General features: G+C 33.2%; 1 protein-coding gene across 1 annotated transcript; it reads right to left on the bottom strand.

The window, feature by feature from the left end:
* Positions 1-2,013: 2,013 nt before the first annotated feature.
* On the bottom strand, positions 2,014-20,689 carry LOC106065997 (riboflavin kinase-like). Its single transcript, XM_056016695.1, has 5 exons — positions 20,560-20,689; positions 16,665-16,760; positions 16,170-16,324; positions 8,599-8,701; positions 2,014-3,382 (listed from the first exon to the last, which is right to left on the bottom strand). The coding sequence occupies exons 2-5, from the start codon at positions 16,753-16,755 to the stop codon at positions 2,961-2,963; spliced, it is 771 nt and encodes a 256-aa protein (XP_055872670.1). The 5' UTR covers positions 16,756-16,760; positions 20,560-20,689; the 3' UTR covers positions 2,014-2,960.
* Positions 20,690-21,168: the final 479 nt, after the last annotated feature.

Raw genomic sequence — 21,168 nt, 5'->3', positions numbered from 1 at the left:
TAGGTACTCAAGACTTTGTTCTGATATTTCGTAGAACGAAAATCTGCTCTGTACATGATCTGCCTCTTCGGAAACCTGCTTGTTCTTCTCTGAGCCTTTCATCTACAGACTGTTGAAGCCGTCTCAACAAAACAGTGCTGAAAACTTTGCCCGGGACAGAGAGGAGAGTGTTGCAGTCTGCCAAATTGCCCATTTTTGGAAGCTTTACAATCAGTCCCTTTTGCCAGTCCTCTTGGACTTTTGAAGTTCGCCAACAGAGATTTAAGCGATCAGTCATTCTGTTAACAATGCACTGTCCCCCAATTTTAGCATTTCTGCTGATATCATGTCTAGCCCTGGTGCTTTGTTATTCTTTAACACTGCAATGGCCATGGTAACCTCCTCAGCAGTTATTGGGTCTGTCTTGACCTTGAGATCATTGTCTGGAGAGGGGTCCTTGAATATGTAAGTTAGGTCTGGCGACAGTTGGTTAAGGGTCTCTTTAAAGTGCTGTAACTCCGCCATCTGCCGGTCCCAAGCCCGGGTGAAAAAGGAGAAGGGTTTGGCGTGAGGCTAGCGACCCCACCCTGTAAAACCACTATTGCTACAGAAACGGCAAACTCGACACATAATGAAAACTATACATGCGGCGAGGGCAGCCAAACCCTGATGACGGTGTTGGATCAAGTTGAGACTTTATAAAATTATTTATTGTACCTAACAAAGCATGAATTAAAAAAATAACTGATAATTAATTATTTTGTTTGATACCAACTAAGGAAATTAATCCTTCAGTACTATTTGATATGGATAAATATATGGGTTTTTGTCCCCTTAGATAATTGTACACGTTATTTCTCCCACATCCATTATCGGATCAAGTTGACTCTTTCCACAATTATTTACTGTACCTAACAAATCATGAAAACATTTAACAAAAAAAAAAAAAAACAACAAAAAACAATAATTATTTTGTTTCATATCGAGAAATAGACATACATTCTACATAATTGATATAAGCCTATTTTTAAATGTTTAGAAAAAAAATATCAATGTTGCTTGTTTTTGCTGGAGATACCGGTACCATAAATTAAACTCACCATTTGTGAATACAAGTTGTATTATTGTTTCATTTCGTATTTTGGGACAATATTAAAACCCATACACATAATGTTTGTGACAAGACAATAATTGCTCAAATCTAAAAGACAAAACATTTTTCTTTACATAAAATAAAACTTAGAACATAAACAGACAAACAAATCATAGATATGTATAATTCCTTTTCAATGCATAATAAAACGAATATGTGTAATGTGGCTAAGACATTTAACCCTAAATGTCCCAAGCCCAAACGACCACCTTCCAAGTCCAAATACTTTGACTTTCGAGGACTTCACTAAGGAAGCAATTTTTTATATTGTTACGAATCTCACTATCCAGGCTTTCTGCAAACTGCACCACACGACACCACCAACTGAAAGAACTTGACAACTCGGGGCTCCAATTAACGTAATAATTTAATGTCAATAAATAACAGCCAATACTGCACGTAACACAAGACAAATATCTCTCCGCAGCACGTAACACAAGACAAATAACTCTCCGCTAATACCCGTACCGCAGTATCAACTCTTGCACTGGTCTCTCTGTCTCTTCTCGGACTAGGTACTGAGCCGTCGTAACGAACCGTAGATCGAGAAGTTGTGACTCGTCTCGGCTGACCGTCGTAACTCGTCACGGTTGACCGCTCGTCTAGCGCTGGCCTGGGGCGATTCGCGTCGGCTGACTAAACACACACACACCACTACCCCCATCTGTGCCACCACCAGGTTTATAACAATATGTTAATAGCCACTTTGAATTTAGCGGATTCCACTGTGATCTTTTTGAAAATGTTTTAATATATTAAAAGTAAATTGAGATGGAATTTTCCAGTTATATAGAGATTTGGTATCATCAAGAAAATCAATGCATGATCCAAATGATATATTTTTCATTTTTCTTTTAAACCATTGAACTCAAACACATTACCACGTTAAGAACTAATTTCCTTTATTTATAGAGATATGCAACTCAGAATTGTGCTAAGTAAGTAAACGGAGATGTGACAACCTACATAGTATGTAATACCCAGGTTTGAACAGATCAAGTTACTCCAATGATATTTGGGTATATAGAATTATTTCCTAATCAAAAGTATTTTCTCATTTATTAAAAGAAAAACTATCAAAAACATGTTTTTAAAAAAGATCGAAATGAACTATTATTTTACTTTTTATAAAATGTTTCTTTCAATATGTCACTGTAAAGTGCACTGAAATATTTATGAAATATGATCGATGATATTATCAACTGCTTAAATAAAAATAAATAAATCACACCTGCAGGGCAATATATCAATAAAACAAATATAACAATAACAAAAATAAAAATTAGTACGACATATCATAAGTAAAGAAAAGTGCAATTTACATATGGTATTAAAAAGCAAAATTCTTTAACTGTCAATGCATGTAAAGTAAATTCTAAGAAATAATTATTTTCTTTCCTATTTTAATAAATATAATCTAATATAGCTGTAATGAATAACAATTTTATAACAAAAAATGTTGGGTTTAATTCTATTATGCTAATTATTTTAAACATGTTAAAGGATTATCAGTAATTAGGATATTTCAATCAATTTATGTAATAAAAAAACAACAACAGAATTCTTGTTTAGTATTTCATAGTACTTCCTAAAGCGAAAATAGTAAAGTTGTAAAAAAAATTTTTTTTTTTTTTGGTTCTATGACATTTTAAACTTAGGAGAGGAAATAATATGAATATGCTAAATTGTATTCACTATTACAGTTTAAAGTGTTGTTTGAGTCACGTTTGAAGACATTTCAATAAATACAGTCGTGCAAAGAATGCAAATCCCAGTGTTTTAAATATTATTTCTATAACAAAATCTTTGTTTTAAATAGTGATCAAACTCATATACTGAAATCAGTATCACAGCTTATCTGACAATTTGGTTCATTTACTACTTCACTGCTTGATTTATTTTCACTTAAAAATGAATTTTTTATTTTCAAGTTTGATATGCAAAGTGTTTTATTTCCATGGCTTTCGAGACTACCGTTAATGAGCCTGTTAGAGCTTGATTTTTCCAAATCCACAGAATGACTTCTACATAAAGAAATTTTACTGGTATCAATACATAAAGGATATTCGGAGCATAAATTGTCTTCTGAAATAGTTGCAGGACCAACCAATCCTTGCGTGCATTCAAATTCATCAGGTTGTACTGTAGGTTCTTTGAAAAATAAATCGTCCTTGAACTTTTTAAATTCTGGTTGTTCCAGTTTTTTGTCTGACTCCGCTATGTCATTTTTTATGGCAGCAATTAAGTCATCTGGAAATAAAGAGACTCTGTTAATCTGTGGTTTTAATATAATATACACATTTGGTTACTTTAACAATAAACAAACCATTTTCATACACACAATTTTGATTTAATTTTGGCACGTTTTACGTCATATCGTGACGTTAATTTTTCAAGGATTCTTTCCTCTATTCCAGTGGTTCTCAAATAACCTAATAGGCTCTGCAAAAGGATGAAAATTGTATACAATTAAAATAACTTCGCTAAAAGTCATTTTATCCATTTGTATAATTTTATTATAATAAACATGTTCCTCATTACTATTTGATATGTTTACTAGCAGTACACACCGGCTACTCTACCGACAACAAAATATTAGTCTTTTGTACACTTTATGACTTTTCTTCGGCTACTCAATAGCAAATAGATGCTATCTTACTAGATTTTTCCAAGGTTTTTGACAAAGTTCACCACCTTAGTTTGCTTAAAAAATTAAAATATTTTGGCATTGATATTTCATTGCATCAGTAGATTAAAGATTCTCTGATAGGGAGAGAACAAACTTTAATAATAAATGGCTCTAAATCAACACCAATAACAGTAAACTCAGGTGTACCTCAAGGAACAGTCTTAGGTCCACTACAATTTTTAATTTACATAAATGATTTACCAAATTGCATTAGTTCAGGAACAAAAGTCAGATTATTTGCAGACAATTGCATAATATATAAAACAATAAAAACAAAACAACATACAGAAATTCTACAAAGATAATTAGATGAATTACAAAAATGGGAATCTAATTGGAGCATGTCTTTCCACCCAGAAAAATGTCAGTTATTAAGAGTAACAAAAAAAAAAAACTAAAGCAAATTAATTCCACTTATCTTATTCATGGTAAACCAGTAACACAGACTAAAAACGCAAAATACCTAGGTGTTATAATAAATGAAAAACTGTCATGGAATCACCATATTCATGAAACTATGCATCCTTTGTAAGAAAACATTAAGAAAATGGAACAGACACAAAATAGAGCAGTGAGATTAATAACAAACGAATATTCACATTTGACTATAGTAACACCTTTAGTAAAATCACTAGATTTAGAAAGCCTTCAGGATAAGAAGACTTAAAAGTAAAGTAGCAATTATACATAAAACATAATCTTCAAATACAAAATTTTTTGTTATAAAATACTCAGAAAGACACAAAGTTAAAGGCATATTCCTTATTCCATATGCTAGGACAAATTTGTACAAATACTCCTTCTTCTCTAGCGCTATGAGCATGGAATGGGTTGCCTGAGCTAGCCAGGAAAACCAGTGACTTGGCAGAATTTAGGTCATTGGTTAATATGCATGACCAAATGTATGACGCGTAGGACGTAATCACCTTTTTTTTTTGAAGTAACGCTTGTATTATGTAAGATAAGAAACTATATTATATTCAGATCATGACACACAACCCTCCAACACACACACACAGACAACAGCATTTAAACTTTTCGGTCATTATTATTACAATGACAACTTTTAACTTTTAAGAATTGATTGACAATTTAGCCCGTTTCATGCCTAAAAAAATGCATTTTCCGAAGGCCCAAATTGAATGCTACATTTCAGATCCCAACTCTAAATTAATTTTCGTACAATGTTCTCTAAATAAAAAGAAATATCAATTTGGTTGTATTGTGCTTTTTTTAAACCCCATTTGAAGGCAGAGAATATATCTAGATCTATCTTTTTATGCTATTAGGAGATTGTTTTTTTATTTTATTTAGTCAGCGTCTCAAGGGAAGCGGAAATGACGTAAGGCAAGTTTTAAAAGTTCACTCAGGGGAAAAGAGATAATATACAATAAGTCCTATTTTAGTGCTATCTTTTATAATGCTAGATATATAGACAGCGGCCTTTTGGGGAAATACAAAGGTTTGTTAGCAAGCTTGCGTTTTTTCTTGATTTGCAGTCGCCAGGTTGCGATTCTGTCAAAAACGGTTCTAAGCTATTGTCTAGGGGGGTAAAAGGAACCTGTGTGCGAAATTAATGATCAATGAATATCATCCATGTAGCAACAATGTTCCAATGTTCGAATATTAGTTATTTATTAATTTCATTTGTAATGTAGTCTATAACCCTTAGTTAGTCCTTTTTGTATTTTCAAATATACAAAACTTTCATTTTATTTTTTTGTACGATTTAAATTTTAGGATTTGCTTTTTATTTATTCCGATTTATAATTTTATGTTTTGTTTGATTTTATTTTAGTGTATGGCTAAATACAAATTAGAGATGTAGGGAACTTGGGTGTGGACATCGAAATGAGCCGTGACGTCATGTTCTCCAATATGTTCACGCTGACAAGTATAACTAGGCTGGGGTACATTTGTCTTTGACTAGTGGTCAGTGCTCTGTGGGGAGACACAATCTTAGTTTTGTTGATAGCAGTTTTTTTATAGTTCTGTTAAGACTGCTTGCTATAATTCCTGATTATGCAGTAGTTTGTACTGCTGCTCTTGTCTTTTATTTATGCTTCCATTGAATAGAATCTAGCTGTTAGATCTAGTTTGTTAGAGCTAGGGGCTTATATATTACTATTGGGATGATTTCAGTTTAGTAGTTATGAGTAATGTTTAGTATAATTTTATTTTTTTCTCTATAGTTTTACAAAGCTTACATGAGCTCACTGTCTTGTAAAAGGTTTCTTCATGTTTTCCCTTTCTTGGATCAATTTAACTAAACCTTTTACAATTATTCATTGAACTATTAGCTAATTAATTGTTGGTGATTAATTATTTTGTTTGATTTCGAAATGAGGGGAATAAATACTACTTAATGAGAGATGTGTATATTTATATGGATTTAGTCCCCTTGTGGTTAAGCACTTGGCTTCTGAAGTGGGTTCAAATTTCAGTGAAGACTGGGATTTTGAATATAGGGACTTTTAAGGCGCTCCTGAGTCCACCCTACTCCAATGGGTACCTGACTTTGGATAGGGAAAAGTAAAGGCGGTTGGTCATTGTGTGCTGGCAACATGACAGCCTCGTTAACTGTGGGCCACAGAAACAGATGACCATTACATCATCTGCCCTATAGATCGCAAGGTCTGAAAGGGGAACTTTTTTTTTTTACTCATTTGTCCACTCTTGCTTAGGCTTGCATTTCGCCATCTTGGGCTGTATTTCTTTTGGTCTTGAAAACTTCTGGGTTTTTAGCTATTGGACAGCCTTGGATTTTTTGTGGGTGGGACTCTTTGACCTCTGTTTAGGGTTCATTTTATTTCATATTGCTATGATATTCTTTAAGCGCATTCTTTGGTGTGTATAGTTTTTGATGAAAAGTTAGAGTCTTTGTTATTTACTTCAGCGTTGGAGTTACCCATTTCAATGTTGGGTTCATTTTGTCTGTAGTGGTGTCGTTATCATTGCCAGAACAGATGTATAGGATTTCATGACAGTCATTGATTGCTACTATTAAAGTTGATATTTATTGACAATTCTACAGTAACTGTTACAGAGACGAATCTGTGGTACAAGTTGTGAAACATTTTATGTTATTGAAATCATTGTCGGTTCCTTGTCATTGTTGTGATGTAAAACATCGCCTCCAAAGCGAGAGAGTAGCGAAATAAATCGCTCCGCATCTGTACAAAAATCAGTGTCTACCAAGCAGTGTTTCTCTCAACCCTTCTATATGGATCTGAGACAGGGGTACTATACAAGAAGCAAAAACTTCTTGAAAGCTTTTACTAAAGATGTTTACACTCCATCATGGGCATACAGTGGTAAGACTGTATACAAACAGCAATGTTCTTGCGAATGCTGGGATGGACAGTATAGAGGGACTTTTATAGTCTGACAGTTACGCTGGGCAGAGTACATATGCCAAAGGTTGGCGTAACAGAGGTGCCCCACGGAAACACTTCTTTACAATACTAACGCAATGCTTTTAAGTCTCTTAGGAAAAAATACGCCAATTTACTTTGTTACAAAGTTCTAAGTTCACCCAATAACCTACAGATTTTGCATTACTTGATGTTTCATAGTTGAGACATAATGAATAATTGCAATAGCGATGTAACAGAGATGCCATACGGAAATGCTTCCTTAGAATAGCTTACTAATGCAATGTTTTTACCCTATAATCTAAACATTTTGCATTATTTGATGTTTCTTACTAAACCCATAATGAATACACTAATTGCAATATTAAATGTCTGAACGTAATTAATTGTTACGCTGCAAAGACTTTCTTCCAAGCCAAAAATTTTACGCAAAAGATGCAATGTAAAATGACACGACCAGAGCTGCGTTTTTTCTAGATTGTAGGGGAATTCAGAGACTTTCTGTTCAAATTGTCAGGTACAATGCCATTTAAAACTAAAAGAAAACAAAAGAAACTCTTCAGATAGATAGTATTTGCCCGATCGCTCATTTTTGTCTTAACAAAAATGTTTTTAGAATGAGTTTAGATAAATATATTTCCTTATTAAATTATTCAACCAAGCAAGGCTCAGTCACCTGGTACTAAAACTTATAGAACAAAAGTTTTTCTCTTTTATAATTATAAAATAATGTTAGATTAAAAAACAATAAAACCTTTTTTACGATTTTTACCCATTCCCATTCCTCACGAGAAAGAATCCTGGTTAAACGAATGTATAGATCTAGTACACTTTATAATATTCCAATGCTAGGCCTTAGATATAGACTTAGAAAACAATGCGCAAAATTTTCCTGAAACTTAATTTATTAAACTCTTTAACTAGAGCAGTTTTTGAGATACGTGTCCAGGTTCCACGAAGTTCTGACTTAAATAGAGGTATTGTAAAAATAATTTAGATAAAGAAGTAGACAAAGATCGTCATATTTCCTTAACAAATTATGTTGATAATAGTAATATGTTTATAATTAGTTGAGAGTGTGTGTGTAATGTGTGAATAGAACTGACTAAACCTATTCTAAAAAACTTGTTTCTTAACTATTAATTTGTTTTGTCTTGATTTATGACTAAATTTCAGATGAACAATATTAAATTCCTTCATATGATTTTATGGTCTTCTAATTTCCAACAAAAGTGGATAAGTTGGTTGTTTTTTCCTTTTTTTTTTCACTTTATAAGTAAACTAAATTAGTCATCAGAAATGTATCTGAATGATATACATTTTTTAGGCTAGATGAGAGATTATGTATTAAACTTAAAATGAATGCAACAATTTAAAACATATATAAGATATTGAATAAATACCTAGTGAATTAAAGTTTAACATTGCTCTTATGTAGCCAAGAACAATAATTTTCAGGTGGTCACCATAAAAATCTTCGTCAAACGTATGAAGTATATGCGTTTCCTATAAAAAATATATATAAAAAAAGGTTTTAGTAATATTTAAAACAAAAATGAGCAGCAATAACAACTAAAACTATAACAAAATATCTATCAGTCTCTCCAAAATGCTATTTCAACAATACTTGAAATGTGTCCTAAAAAAGGATAATGGTTGTATTTGGTCTTCTGAAAGTGAACCCTTTCGTTTTCACAAGTAAATAAGTAGTCAGTTTGTTAAGAATATATAAAAAAAAGATTTATGTCATTACGTTGAAATATGTGGTATATCCCTTTTAGGAAACCCTTTCTACAATTTAGCCCATGACCCTTACACTTTTTTCTTTCCTTTTTTTTGGTCTGTCAGTTGTAGCCAATACTGATGCTTCTCTATTGGAAAAATTTGGCAAATATTATTTTTGACCTTATTCTTTATCAGATACCGGTACTTTAGTTAGTTTTATATACCCGTACTTTAATAATTCAATTTAAAACAAGAAAAACATTAAAAATACTTTTTAAAAAAGACAATACCTTCTTTATGCAACCTATTGATCGATTGTTTTTTTTTTTCTTAAAAATTAATGAATGTTAGATTCTAAAAACATTTTTTTACCCACCCCTTCCCACTTTTCCCTGAGATTCCGTGGTTAAGCAACTGTATAGATTTAGTACACCTTTTAATATTCCAATGATAAGCATTTAGATCTTGACTTGGAAAGCAATGCGCACAATTTTCCTGAACATTAAATTTTAAATTCATGAATCAATAAAGCCCCACATTCGAAATTCCCAAACGCGATAATCCTTTCAAGAACGCGATAGTTCTTTCAAAACTGATGTAGGATCTAGACCTAGATTTAGTATGTAGCCATATTTACATTTATTTATTTTTACTTCGAAAAATTATAATGGTCAAGCTAGAGTTTTCCCTGTGTAGCTAATTGCAACCAGCTAGTAATTGTATTCTCAGCAATATACATCAACTGTTAAATTTCTAGGAAAATCGTTAGAGCCATTCTTGAAATCAGCATCCGCTTACCTCCATGAAGTAACTTGAATAGAGGTATAGTAAAAAAAAAATTTTGTTAAAATAATTACACCAGATGATCACTGGGAAAGTCTATAATTTGGCTACGCATGTAGTTTTGGTCTCATGCACTACAGTGTGATGGGTAATAAAATGGTTCGAGAATAGTTCGAGAAGACCATGCCCACTTTCGAGGTCCAGCCTTCTTGTCCCCCCCCCCCTCATCTAGCTGTTATCTCAGATGAGAACATGGGCACAAAAAGTCATCACGTAACATAACTTGAGGGGAGGTAAAAGAAAAACATGAACTTGATGTTGGCTCGGATAGGCTCCCTTAGGTTATTAATACAGACAAAATTGTCTTTAATTATTTTATTTTATTTTAATAAAAATGTGTATAATGTGTATAGGTTCCTATGTTTTACTGCTTTTTTTCTTTATTTTCATTTAAAGTTATAAAGTGCTGATATCCAAATTGTGTTGAGTTTATTCTGTATTATAGATTATTAGATAAATTTCACTGTAATTTATAGCTACAATATTCAATTTACGGAAGTCAATAGTGATTTTTGTATTTACTTATTATTCTCACAGTAGCTCAAAACGTCTCTACCATACAAATGTATATACATATATATATATATATGTTTGTATGTGTGTGTGTGTGTATGTGTGTGTGTGTATGCGTGTGCGCGCAACAACCTACAGAATTGTAGGCTACTATCCTGAAATTGGAAAACTAGATCTAGACCTAGATCAATATAATACCTTTCTTCATAAGATGGCAGTTGCTGAGCATTCTTTTGAGTCAGTATATCTAGATCATGTTACAGATATCTAGATCTAGATCCTAAATATACTAAATCATGATCGATAATTAGATCTACTTTGATCTAAATTAATTCTCTATAGATCTTAAAATCTAAATCTAGAAGGCCTACACACTTGGTCACATCTATATCCAGAAAACAAGACTGGATCTAGATCTCGAAGTCTAAATCTAGAGTTACATAAATTCGTAGTGCTTGATATCGTATTAGTATACGTTTTTAACCCAATAGGCCTCTAGATCTATAAAAGTCAAATGAATTAGAACTAAATTTATTTCCAATCAGTTTGAAGACAAGAGTTGCCTACAAATACGTATCTTGCGTAGTATTTTATATGCAAATGGACACGAAAATACGCGATTACGATTTATCATCTGAAAATACTCATTTGCGCCCACCACTTCCTACAATTATTCTAGCTAACGTTAGGTACTTCGATAAAAATTTCAAAATGATGACAATGCAATGGAACCTATTTAGTTAGACAGAGCTTGAGAAATGCTTTCCAATGATACCAATTTTATATTGCTAAGTTAATTGTGAGGGAAGTTATTAAATTTTTAGTGGCCAAAAATTAGCCTTCTTTAAATAAAAAAAAATCTGTGACCGAAACAACTGACAGTTGAACTTAAATTAACTGTATTATAAAAAGTCTTAAAGATATGGGGTTGAAACTTCACACTCTTTTACATTACCCAGTATTCTGTTAAAATAAATAAAAAAAATAAGACCAAGCAATAAAATCTTTGAAAAAAAGTTAATTAATATATAAAAAAAGCCTTCAACAAAAAATAAAAATATATGTGATTTTGTCATCATATGAGCCCAAAAATCACAAAAAAAAAACAAATCGGAGATCTGTATTGTGTTTTATTTTTTTTTATTATAATTCTGCTGTATTTAAATAGCTATTTACATGCATCAGATAGATAATTCTTATAAATTATAAATGAAAATAGCACTGCGCAGAAAAGTATTTCCTAAAATTTAATGACTATAAGTTTCATAAACTTCATAAAAAACAGTTTTAACCTTTTTGTAGAGCACTGGCAATTAATCATTTTAAAATGCCTTAATTTAAATGCTTTAAAAATTAGATTGTAAATGAAAAATTTCTTGCTTCGGACAATAAAATAAAAAAGAAACCTTGCGATTTTTTTAGAAGTTATTAAAAGATTTTTTACTTGAATTTTTGTGCAATAATAGCTCATCATTTTAAAAATATAATGTACTCATTTATTAACTATTAATTTACATGTATATTAATATAAAAAAACAACACACAGAAAAAAATAATAATTATTAGTTCGCTGAGCTAAAAATATGAAAAAAAAATTTTAATATTTTATATTATTTTTTAAAGTAATTAAACTTTTACTTTAAAATTTGCAGATTACAAAGTCATTATAATAAAGACACATTCCCTCTCCATAATCTAGCATTCAAACACTATAAAAGTTAATCTAAATGAAAAATTTCTATGTGTGCTTCTAAAAATAGCTCGTGATAGACAGAAATTGACCATTTCCAGTAAATCACACTGTTGGTTGTTACTAAAAATAGATTTTAACCATCAAATTTGAAAATTAATATCTAAAGAGTGCGCCAAGCTACAAAGTTCAAACTTAGCACACATATATATATTAACATGCTAAATTCAATAGAATTAGTGAGATTGTTGTAACCATAAACACTTTTATTTTATTTAAAAAAGAAAATTTTAACCTTCTTTGTCTTTGTTAATTTTAATATCAAATATCATGGTTAGATATGATTGCTATCGATGGTTTCTATAATGATGAAATGATTACTATTGATGGTTTCTATAATGATAAAAACAGTACTGAGATCAGAAAACTATTAGACGAAAAGCACAAGCTCCATAAATTGTATCTGAACAACCCAAACTCCCAGTCCACTAAACATGCATTCACTAACATCTGCAAAAATATGTAAAAACAGTTACGCCGAATGCAATATACCTGGCTTAGCAAGAAAGTGGAAACAATACAGGAATTTGCTGACAAGCACCACATGAAGAACTTCTACCATGCCATAAACGAAATCTATGGACCCACAAAGTCAGGCTCATCCCCTCTATTAAATGCTGATGGGACAATCCTATTGACAGATAAGGAAGAAATCCTAAAATGCTGGGCAGAGCACTTCGAAAAGGTTCTCAATACACCTTCCATCATAAATGAAGCGGCCATAGACAGGTTACAGCAAGTACCAATAAATGAAAAAATGGATGACCCCCCCTACTCTAAAGGAAACCGATCTTGCCATTCAACAGCTCGCAAGCGGAAAAGCCCCAGGAGCTGATTCCATTCCCACAGAGGTCTACAATAAAGGTGGATTAGCCCTGATTGAAAGACTTCATAAGCTCTTCTTAATTATGTGGGAAAAAGAGTCAATACCACAAGACTTTAAAGATGCCACAATTGTTCATTTATACAAGCAAAAAGGAAACCGCCAGATCTGCGACAACCACAGAGGAATATCTCTTCTCTCTATTGCTGGGAAAATCCTTGCACGCATCCTACTAAATCAGCTCATGCAACACAAAGAACATGGTCTACTACCAGAAAGCCAGTGCGGCTTCAGAAAAGAGCGTAGAACCATTGACATGATCTTTGCAGCAAGGCAGCTCCAGGAAAAATGCCAAGAACAAAATGCTGACCTGTTCTCAATATATGTCGACCTAACAAAGGCATTCGACACTGTTAGCAGAGAAGGACTCTGGAAGATTATGTCAAAGTATGGCTGTCCACAAAAATTCATAACCATAGTGAGACTATTTCATGATGGCATGAAGGCTCGTGTCCAAGAAAGTGGAGAACCATCAGAGCCCTTCGAAGTATCAAACGGGGTAAAACAAGGCTGTGTCCTAGCACCTACACTGTTTAGTATCATGTTCTCCGCTATGCTGACAGATGCATTTACAAATAGAGAAAACAACGGGATAAATATATCATACAGATTTTATGGTGGCCTATTCAACCTGAAGCGGCTTAAAGCAAAAAAAACAAATGCAGCAGTAATAAGAGACATGCTATTTGCTGAGGACTGTGCCCTAAATGCCTGCTCTGAAAATAATCTGCAGAGCATCGTCAGTGACTTCTCAAGAGCATGCTCAGACTTTGGCCTTACCATTAATACAAAAAGACTGAAGTCTTATATATTTACCTGCTCCTGGGAAAGCCTACTCGGATCCAAGCATCACTATAAATGGACAGGATATAAACGCAGTGGACTAATTCACCTATCTTGGCAGCACACTCCCCAGAAATGGAAAAATCGATAGTGAAATCGACCTGCGTATCGCCAAGCCCAGTGCATCCTATAGCAGACTGTCTAAAAATGTCTGGAACAGACGTGGGATCACCACAAACACAAAGCTAGGGGTCTATAGAGCCGTCATCCTCCCTACATTGCTCTATACCTCAGAAACATGGACAGTGTACAGTAAACATGCAAAGAAACTGAACCACTTCCACATGACATGTCTGAGAAAAATACTAAATGTCAAATGGCAAGACAAAATACCAGATACTGAAGTCCTTCGAAGAGCGTGTCTGCAAAGCATCCACACAATCCTGATGCAGTCCCAGCTGCGATGGGCAGGTCACGTCTGCAGAATGGAAGACCACCGCATTCCTAAACGACTCTTGTATGGCCAACTAAGCGAAGGAAAGCGCTCGCAAGGTGGTCAAAGAAAGCGCTTCAGGGACACCCTCAAAGCTTCTCTGAAGGCGTTCAGCATAGACCCAGGCAGGCACCTGGGAGACAGAGGCACATGACAGAGCATCATGGCGTCGCGCTGTAAAAACTGGCGCACAGGTTGCTGAAGAAAAAAGAACAACGCTGGCAGAAGAAAAACGCCAGAGAAGAAAAGCAAGGCAAATGACACTAGCTCCAGCTGAAATAACCTGCCCAGTGTGCGGCCAAACATTCCGGGCTCACATAGGTCTCACCAGCCACATCAGGAGGCATAAAACCCCAGTGCAAAGCCCTCAGCCCCCTGGATAAAAAAGTGGTCATCATCGAACTGCGATGGACAAACTATATAATGATGAAATTATTGAAAAATCAAACAAAGCATTTGGGTTTATTAAATGAAATTTATATAAGAAATTTATACAAATCAAATAAGAACATAAAACTAAAATGTTAACCTTGGCTAGGCAAATATTAGAATATACATCCTCTATTTGGGACCCCTAAACTAAAGAAAACATTCAGAAACTAGAACAGACATGAAATATGAAATGAATATTCACATTTGATAAGAGCAATAACTTTAGTAAAATAATTAAATTTAGAGACCCTTCAGGACAGAAGACTCAAAAGTAAAGTAGCAATTATACATAAACACTGAACCATAATATTCAAATACAAAAACAAAACCTAATTAAACACTCAGAAAAACACAAAGATAAAGGCACATTGCTTGTTACATATGCTAGACAAATTGGAGCAAATACTTATTCCCTAATGCTATTAGAGTATAGTTGCCCAACTTAGCAGAGTTAAAGTCATTGACTAGATGACTAGATTCACTAATGTGTTAAAAATGTGTACAAGATAAACAGAGTGAGTTGACAAAAGCTTTGAAAAAAGCACAGACATATATAAGAAAAATAATAATATAAAATTAATAGATGTCACGTAGCAGTCTAGCTGCATCTAAATTTAACTTTTCCGGGAAGTAACCTTAGTAGTTAGCTTTTTTCTAGATTATTCAAGGATGGAAGAGCTCAGACATCATCTGATCACGTGATTTGAGCGTGGTTTCGGCTGAGAATTGGGGGATTGGTTTTAGCAGGTTTTAAGCGTCAATTGTCAGATGGAATTTAAAGAGACAAGTCGCATATTTTCAGTTGTAGAATTAATATATTTGTTTGAATTTATTTAATAATGAGCTCTGAAGAAGATATTCAATTGATACAGTTTCATTTGTACATTTTGTATATCGTGAGTGATGCCTAGTTTTTTAATTAAAGTTTTCTATTTTGAAGTAAAGGATATTCATTATTTGAATCTCTAAAGATATTTAGATGTAATATCAATATCAATATAAGAATCCCTGGCATCACAGGAACATCTTGTGACATATTTGACACTTCAAGAAGATACTGTCATAATGTAAAATAATAATATAAAACTTAGCATTATACCTAGCATACTTTTAAAATATGCTTAATGTGGTGAAATAATTAAAACTATTTATGTTTGTGAAACATAGTAAAATGTGTTCACGAGGTTTTGGCTGAAAATCTATTCCATATGTCGTTCTAGCTTAATAAAGCCATGTATTAGGTTTCTCTGCTGTGTAATCTTAATTCTTAATACAGTGAAATATTTGAATCAACTGATTTTTATCAACCCTCTTCCATTGGGTGTAGATGATCACAGGAAAATATGTTTCATGTTTTACATGAAGGAAAGTAGAATTGTAGTTGTTGGTAGCTTGTAGTTAAAAACGTTTGATAATCCTGTTGAAAATGGTGAAACCTGTGTGTCTACCTCCATCATGGACATGTCAGTGGTCACCTCTAAATTTGTGTGATATCACAAAAAAACTCTGTTTTATGTCTAGTGGCAAAAAAATGTTTTTTTCTCAAACTTACCATGGTTTTCACTTGATTATGGTAGTAATGATTCCAACCAATACTCATGGTCATTTTGAAAACATTGCCATTACTTTTAATTTTTGCCCATCCAAAATAAACACCACAATGAAAATTTTCGGGCAATTTTTTGACAACATCTTCTGCAAAATTAGCTGTAATGTAAAGAAAAAAAAGTTGTGTTAAAATATTAAGTTAATGTGTGTTAAAACTATTTAGAAAGTCAATAGATTTTAAAATATAAGGTAAATATAAAAATACTTTTTTTAACCTCTCTTATAATGAGTAAAATTACATCAACACCATCGGAGTTTCCCTTTAAGACCCGTGGACCACGGGTAATATATGGCTAGTAGAAAATATTTTAAAATCTTTTCTGAGAGAATGTATTGTAAATGATTCATACAAAAAGATTTTATTGAGAAAAAAGAAAGCATGGTCATGACATTGTGTATAACATTTACAATCTTTGGAATAGTCAAAATTGTATCCTACCTGTTGGTATGCCTAGTTCTTTACTTCCACGTCCAAATCCTGTAACAACTGTTCCTTCAGCATAATAAGGCAAACATTCAAATGAGGACATCTTTTCTAAAAGAGTAATTGCAAAGACTGATTTAGATAAGTAGATCTATAAATGTCTCTATTTTCCACACCCATGCCATGCTAAGCTTGAGATACTAGTCTTGTCTATAATCAGATTGACTAAATAGACCTTTTATATTTATCCCACTTTCAGTCAAAGTGTTACAAGGTTGTATCTGTCATCATCGAGAAGTACACAGAAGTCTAATTCATATAAGATTACAAAGATAGTTTGTATTACCACACTGTTACCATAGAAACCCAGAGGTGGCACCCATCGAATTCATCAATGGACCATGAATATTCAAGCCATAGTCTTGTTTTTATTATTGAAAGTACCGGTAATCAAATTTAAAAAATCATTGGGCACTAAAAAAATAATAATACAATTAATTTTTCTCTTTTGAAGTTTAAATCTTTCAAAAGGAATTTTTATTATCCATAAGTACTTTTAAATTACAAATTGTTTTTTTTTTTATATATTCATTAAGTAAAGTTCCCCTTTCAAACCTAGTGATCTATAGGGCAGATGATGTAAATGTCACCTGTTTCTATAATAATGTCCTCATCGTCTACTTACTTAACTTACTACATCTAGATCTAGACTCTAATTTGAGTCTAATCATCTAGCTAGATCTAGAATAATCTAGATCTAGATATAGAGTAGAGACTATATCTAGATTTTTGAGTAATATTATAATATAGTATAGTCTAGTATTTAATAAAGATCTAGAATAATCTCTAGAGATCTAGAGTACTCTAGAGCACTGGCGTAGCATCCATGGCGCGAAGGGGGCCCACGACCATTTAGGGGCCCATACCTGATGGCATACAAACATGGGACCAGCTTTTATCTATATGCAACATAAGCTATAGGTTAGGGCCCCCAAGAAATATTTAGTAGTTAAATATTATATCTGAACTAATATTGGGCCCCTTATCTTAAATAGCTTAGGGCCTTTTAAGTCCAAATAAATCACTGCATGGCGCGTGATTAATGACCAATTGTGACCTGCCCTTGGGGGTGACAAAAAAGTGGGGTAAAAAGAACTGCAAGTTTGTAAAAAAAAATAATAATTAATTAACAAATTAAAAAATTTCCTTAAAATATTCTTAACGTCATATCAAACTTTATTAACTTCAAAATATTAACCCATGTGTTTAGTTAGAGTCTGTATACAAGCCGCTTGGACGGTTTTGATGAAAGGAACTGCTTTCATCAGGTTTATTGTAATGGTGTGATGGTGTGTTGGTGATAACTTTTATTTCTTTTGTTTATTTCCCCTCTATGTTAATTAAACACATTTGAAACCAAAAGAAAATCCGCTGCCAAGGACAGAGCAAGACGGCCAAAAGAAAATCTAAATCGACCACCTGCGGACAATGATTAGGCCCTGAATGTGGCAAAATATGTAGGTCACAGCTGGGGCCGCGCAGCCACAGGAAAGACTGCATACTTCACTAATCTTCGGACCCGAAGACAAGCTTTGTTTATAATTAAACCGTTGATAGTTTTTCCTTCTTTCTGCTTTTTTTTTTTTTTTTTTTAATAAAAAGTAAGTTGTTTTTTCTATCTCCAGAAATGTATATTAGATATTAAACAAGCTTAGGAAATGTTACTTATGAAATCGTTTAAGTCTTAAAGATGTTGACTATTTGAGCTACTTATCTTGACTTCGTAGACTGAGTTGGGAAGAGGTTTACACAAAATTTTTTTTAGATAAAGCAATAATTACATAAATTTATCATGGAAAAGTGTCTTTCACTTGAATGGCTGCCTTGTCGTATGGTATGTGCACTGGACTGTCGTTCAGATGGTCTCGGATTTATACTCCGAGACAGCATCAATGTTGTTTGTTTTCCAACCGAATTGTTTAAAACAAAAAAAAATAAATAAATAAACAAGGTTACAAAGACAGTTTGTGTGGAAACACAAACTAAAACTCAGACCCCGAGGTGGTCCACCTAGGCAGGTAAAAAGGCAGGTTTTAATATTATCAAAATGAAATTCTATCAAAGACAAATGACAGAAAATAATGGAGAAAAAAAGGTTAACAGATCTTGTGAGGTGTCCCAGCGGTCCAGCAGACCAAAGGATAGGTGAAAGTAAATGTGAAGTTAGATGTGAACCTGGCCTAACTGATGTCTTATAATGAATTGATCTAATTGTTTTGTAAAGAGCCAATCTCTTATTCCTCAAGAATAAAACATTTCCGTAAAAAAAAAAAAAAAAAAAAAAAATTTCTTTGGTTAGGTGTTCTATCCTTTACTGTTCCGCACGCTACATCATGGTAGGCATCCCCATCATTTGTTATGATGCTTCCAAGGTGAGTGAACTTGTCCAACTCTTCAAGCTTTGCAAACAAGGAGCATATTGAAGAAGCTGACAATTAGGCCTACTGATGGAAATGGATAGTAAATGTTAATTTTTTTTATTTAAGCATGCAACAGCCTTTTATTTAGAGGTCATCGTGAAGAGTATCGTTTAGGTGACTCAAGTAACAACAACAATTTCTTAGCAGTACATAAATTCTAAAGAAAACAACAACAAAAAACACAATCTCTTACCTAACCCCCCACAGATTCATAGCGATATAAAAGACCTGTTAGACTATGCAGTTTTACCAAAAAATACTAAAAAGAGATCCAATCTGCGCCATTTTTTCTCTATCATGGTTGACAACACTCAAGAAATATTAAAAGTTTATTAAATTAACTTTATTTTCTGAAATTGTTTTGTGAGCTCCGATAACAAAATACCCAAAGAAATTGCAATCAAAGATCACTTGTAGATTTTTTATATTTGTGAGAACCAGAAGTCAGCAACATTGGCTGAACAAATGCTCCAAGAAATACAAAATCACCATCATTTTTTAAATTACTTGTGAGGCCAAGGCAATATGACCGGACATTACAATAACCTTCTGGCATTGTTCAAACAAAAGCAGCCGCTTGCGCATTATGTTCACTGTACTTAAACATGGTCTTCAATGATTCTGTCGGTTGTGTTCATGAAGTTGTAATACAGTAAAAGAATTAAAATGTCTTATTAAATGTACATACAAATGACTCGATTTTTTTTGTCTCACAAATTTTGAAAATTTGTCATATTGAGGGGGAAGGGGGGGAGGGAGGGGGCCAATCAACATTTTCTTCAACCCGGCCCACGGGTACCTTGCTACGCCACTGCTCTAGAGGATCTGGGTCTAGGGCTAGGGCCTCTATAGGGTTATTTGACTAGTCTAGATTCCATGACAGTTGACATTATTCATAAATTCATTCCATGATTATTCATGATAGATAAAAAATAAAAGATATTATTAGTAATAAATATTAGTATTATTATTAGATCTAGATCTAATAATAATAATAAGACTAATATTCTAATAATATAATTATAATAATAATTATAATCAATATTATAATGATTATAGTATAATAATGATAATAATGTAATCTCTGTAAATGTGTTAGTGAGTAAGTCACAAAAGTGTAATGTCATTGTGATTCATTGATCATCTATATAGTGATCTACTATGATCTAGTAAAATCTAGTAATTCTAGATCTACCGTGATTAATTAGATATATACTAATATAGATCTAGATCTAGATAGATCTAGTTATTATTTATTTAGTGACAATCACAATGAGTAGATCTAATTAATGATTTAAATTCTAGATAATAATTATACAATTATAGCTTTTTTCTATGACTAGATCATAGTAGATCTAGATCTATACTCAGATCCATAAAATATTAATTAATATAATAATAATATGTAATGATATTTATTATTTTTATACATGAACCGGCCGACATGTTGTTGACAAAGTTAAAAAAAAAAGAGAGGATTATCTCCCCTGAATATGGATAGATGCGTATTTTAGACTAAAATGACCAGAGGACAATGTCGTCCACATATAGCAGCTTACGTGTCCGCAGTGAGCTGGGCAAATCGTTTAAATAGTCCATGAAAAGTGTGCATGATAGGGCAGAGCCCTGCGGTAAGCCATTCTGATGGAATTTCGGCTTGCTTAGGGAGTGATGGATAGAGTTCGTGTGCTCATCCCTGTTAGAAATGCCTTTACCCACTGGTAGTTACGGCCATGCACACCCATGGCTCTAAGTTTCAGATAGAGGCCTTGCTTCTACACGCGGTCGTATGCCGGTTTTAGGTCTAGAAATACTGCATATGTGCTTTCTGATCTCTGCAACCCATATGCCACCTCTTGTATAAATACGTTGACCTGGTCATGCCTGCCCTAAAGCCGGCATGACCTGGCGCTAGCATAGGCCTACCGGTACTCTCGAAGGACCACACGAGTCGCTCGTTGACCATCCACTTAGCAATTTTACCAATGGTGGAGATCAAGGATATGGGTCTGTAGGACTCAACGCTAGTCGCGTCTTTG

This window comes from Biomphalaria glabrata, chromosome 18, assembly GCF_947242115.1.
Source record: "Biomphalaria glabrata chromosome 18, xgBioGlab47.1, whole genome shotgun sequence".
Classification (NCBI taxonomy): domain Eukaryota; kingdom Metazoa; phylum Mollusca; class Gastropoda; family Planorbidae; genus Biomphalaria; species Biomphalaria glabrata.
This window is presented reverse-complemented; position numbering and strand designations above follow the sequence as displayed.

Excerpts from the sequence above, each read along its gene's own strand:
- LOC106065997 (XM_056016695.1), bottom strand. The coding sequence starts at position 16,755 with ATGTCCTCATTTGAATGTTTGCCTTATTATGCTGAAGGAACAGTTGTT. Across the intron at positions 16,325-16,664 it reads AGAACTAGGCATACCAACAG|CTAATTTTGCAGAAGATGTT; the intron begins GTAGGATACAAT and ends TTTACATTACAG. Across the intron at positions 8,702-16,169 it reads ATAATCAAGTGAAAACCATG|GAAACGCATATACTTCATAC; the intron begins GTAAGTTTGAGA and ends TATTTTTTATAG.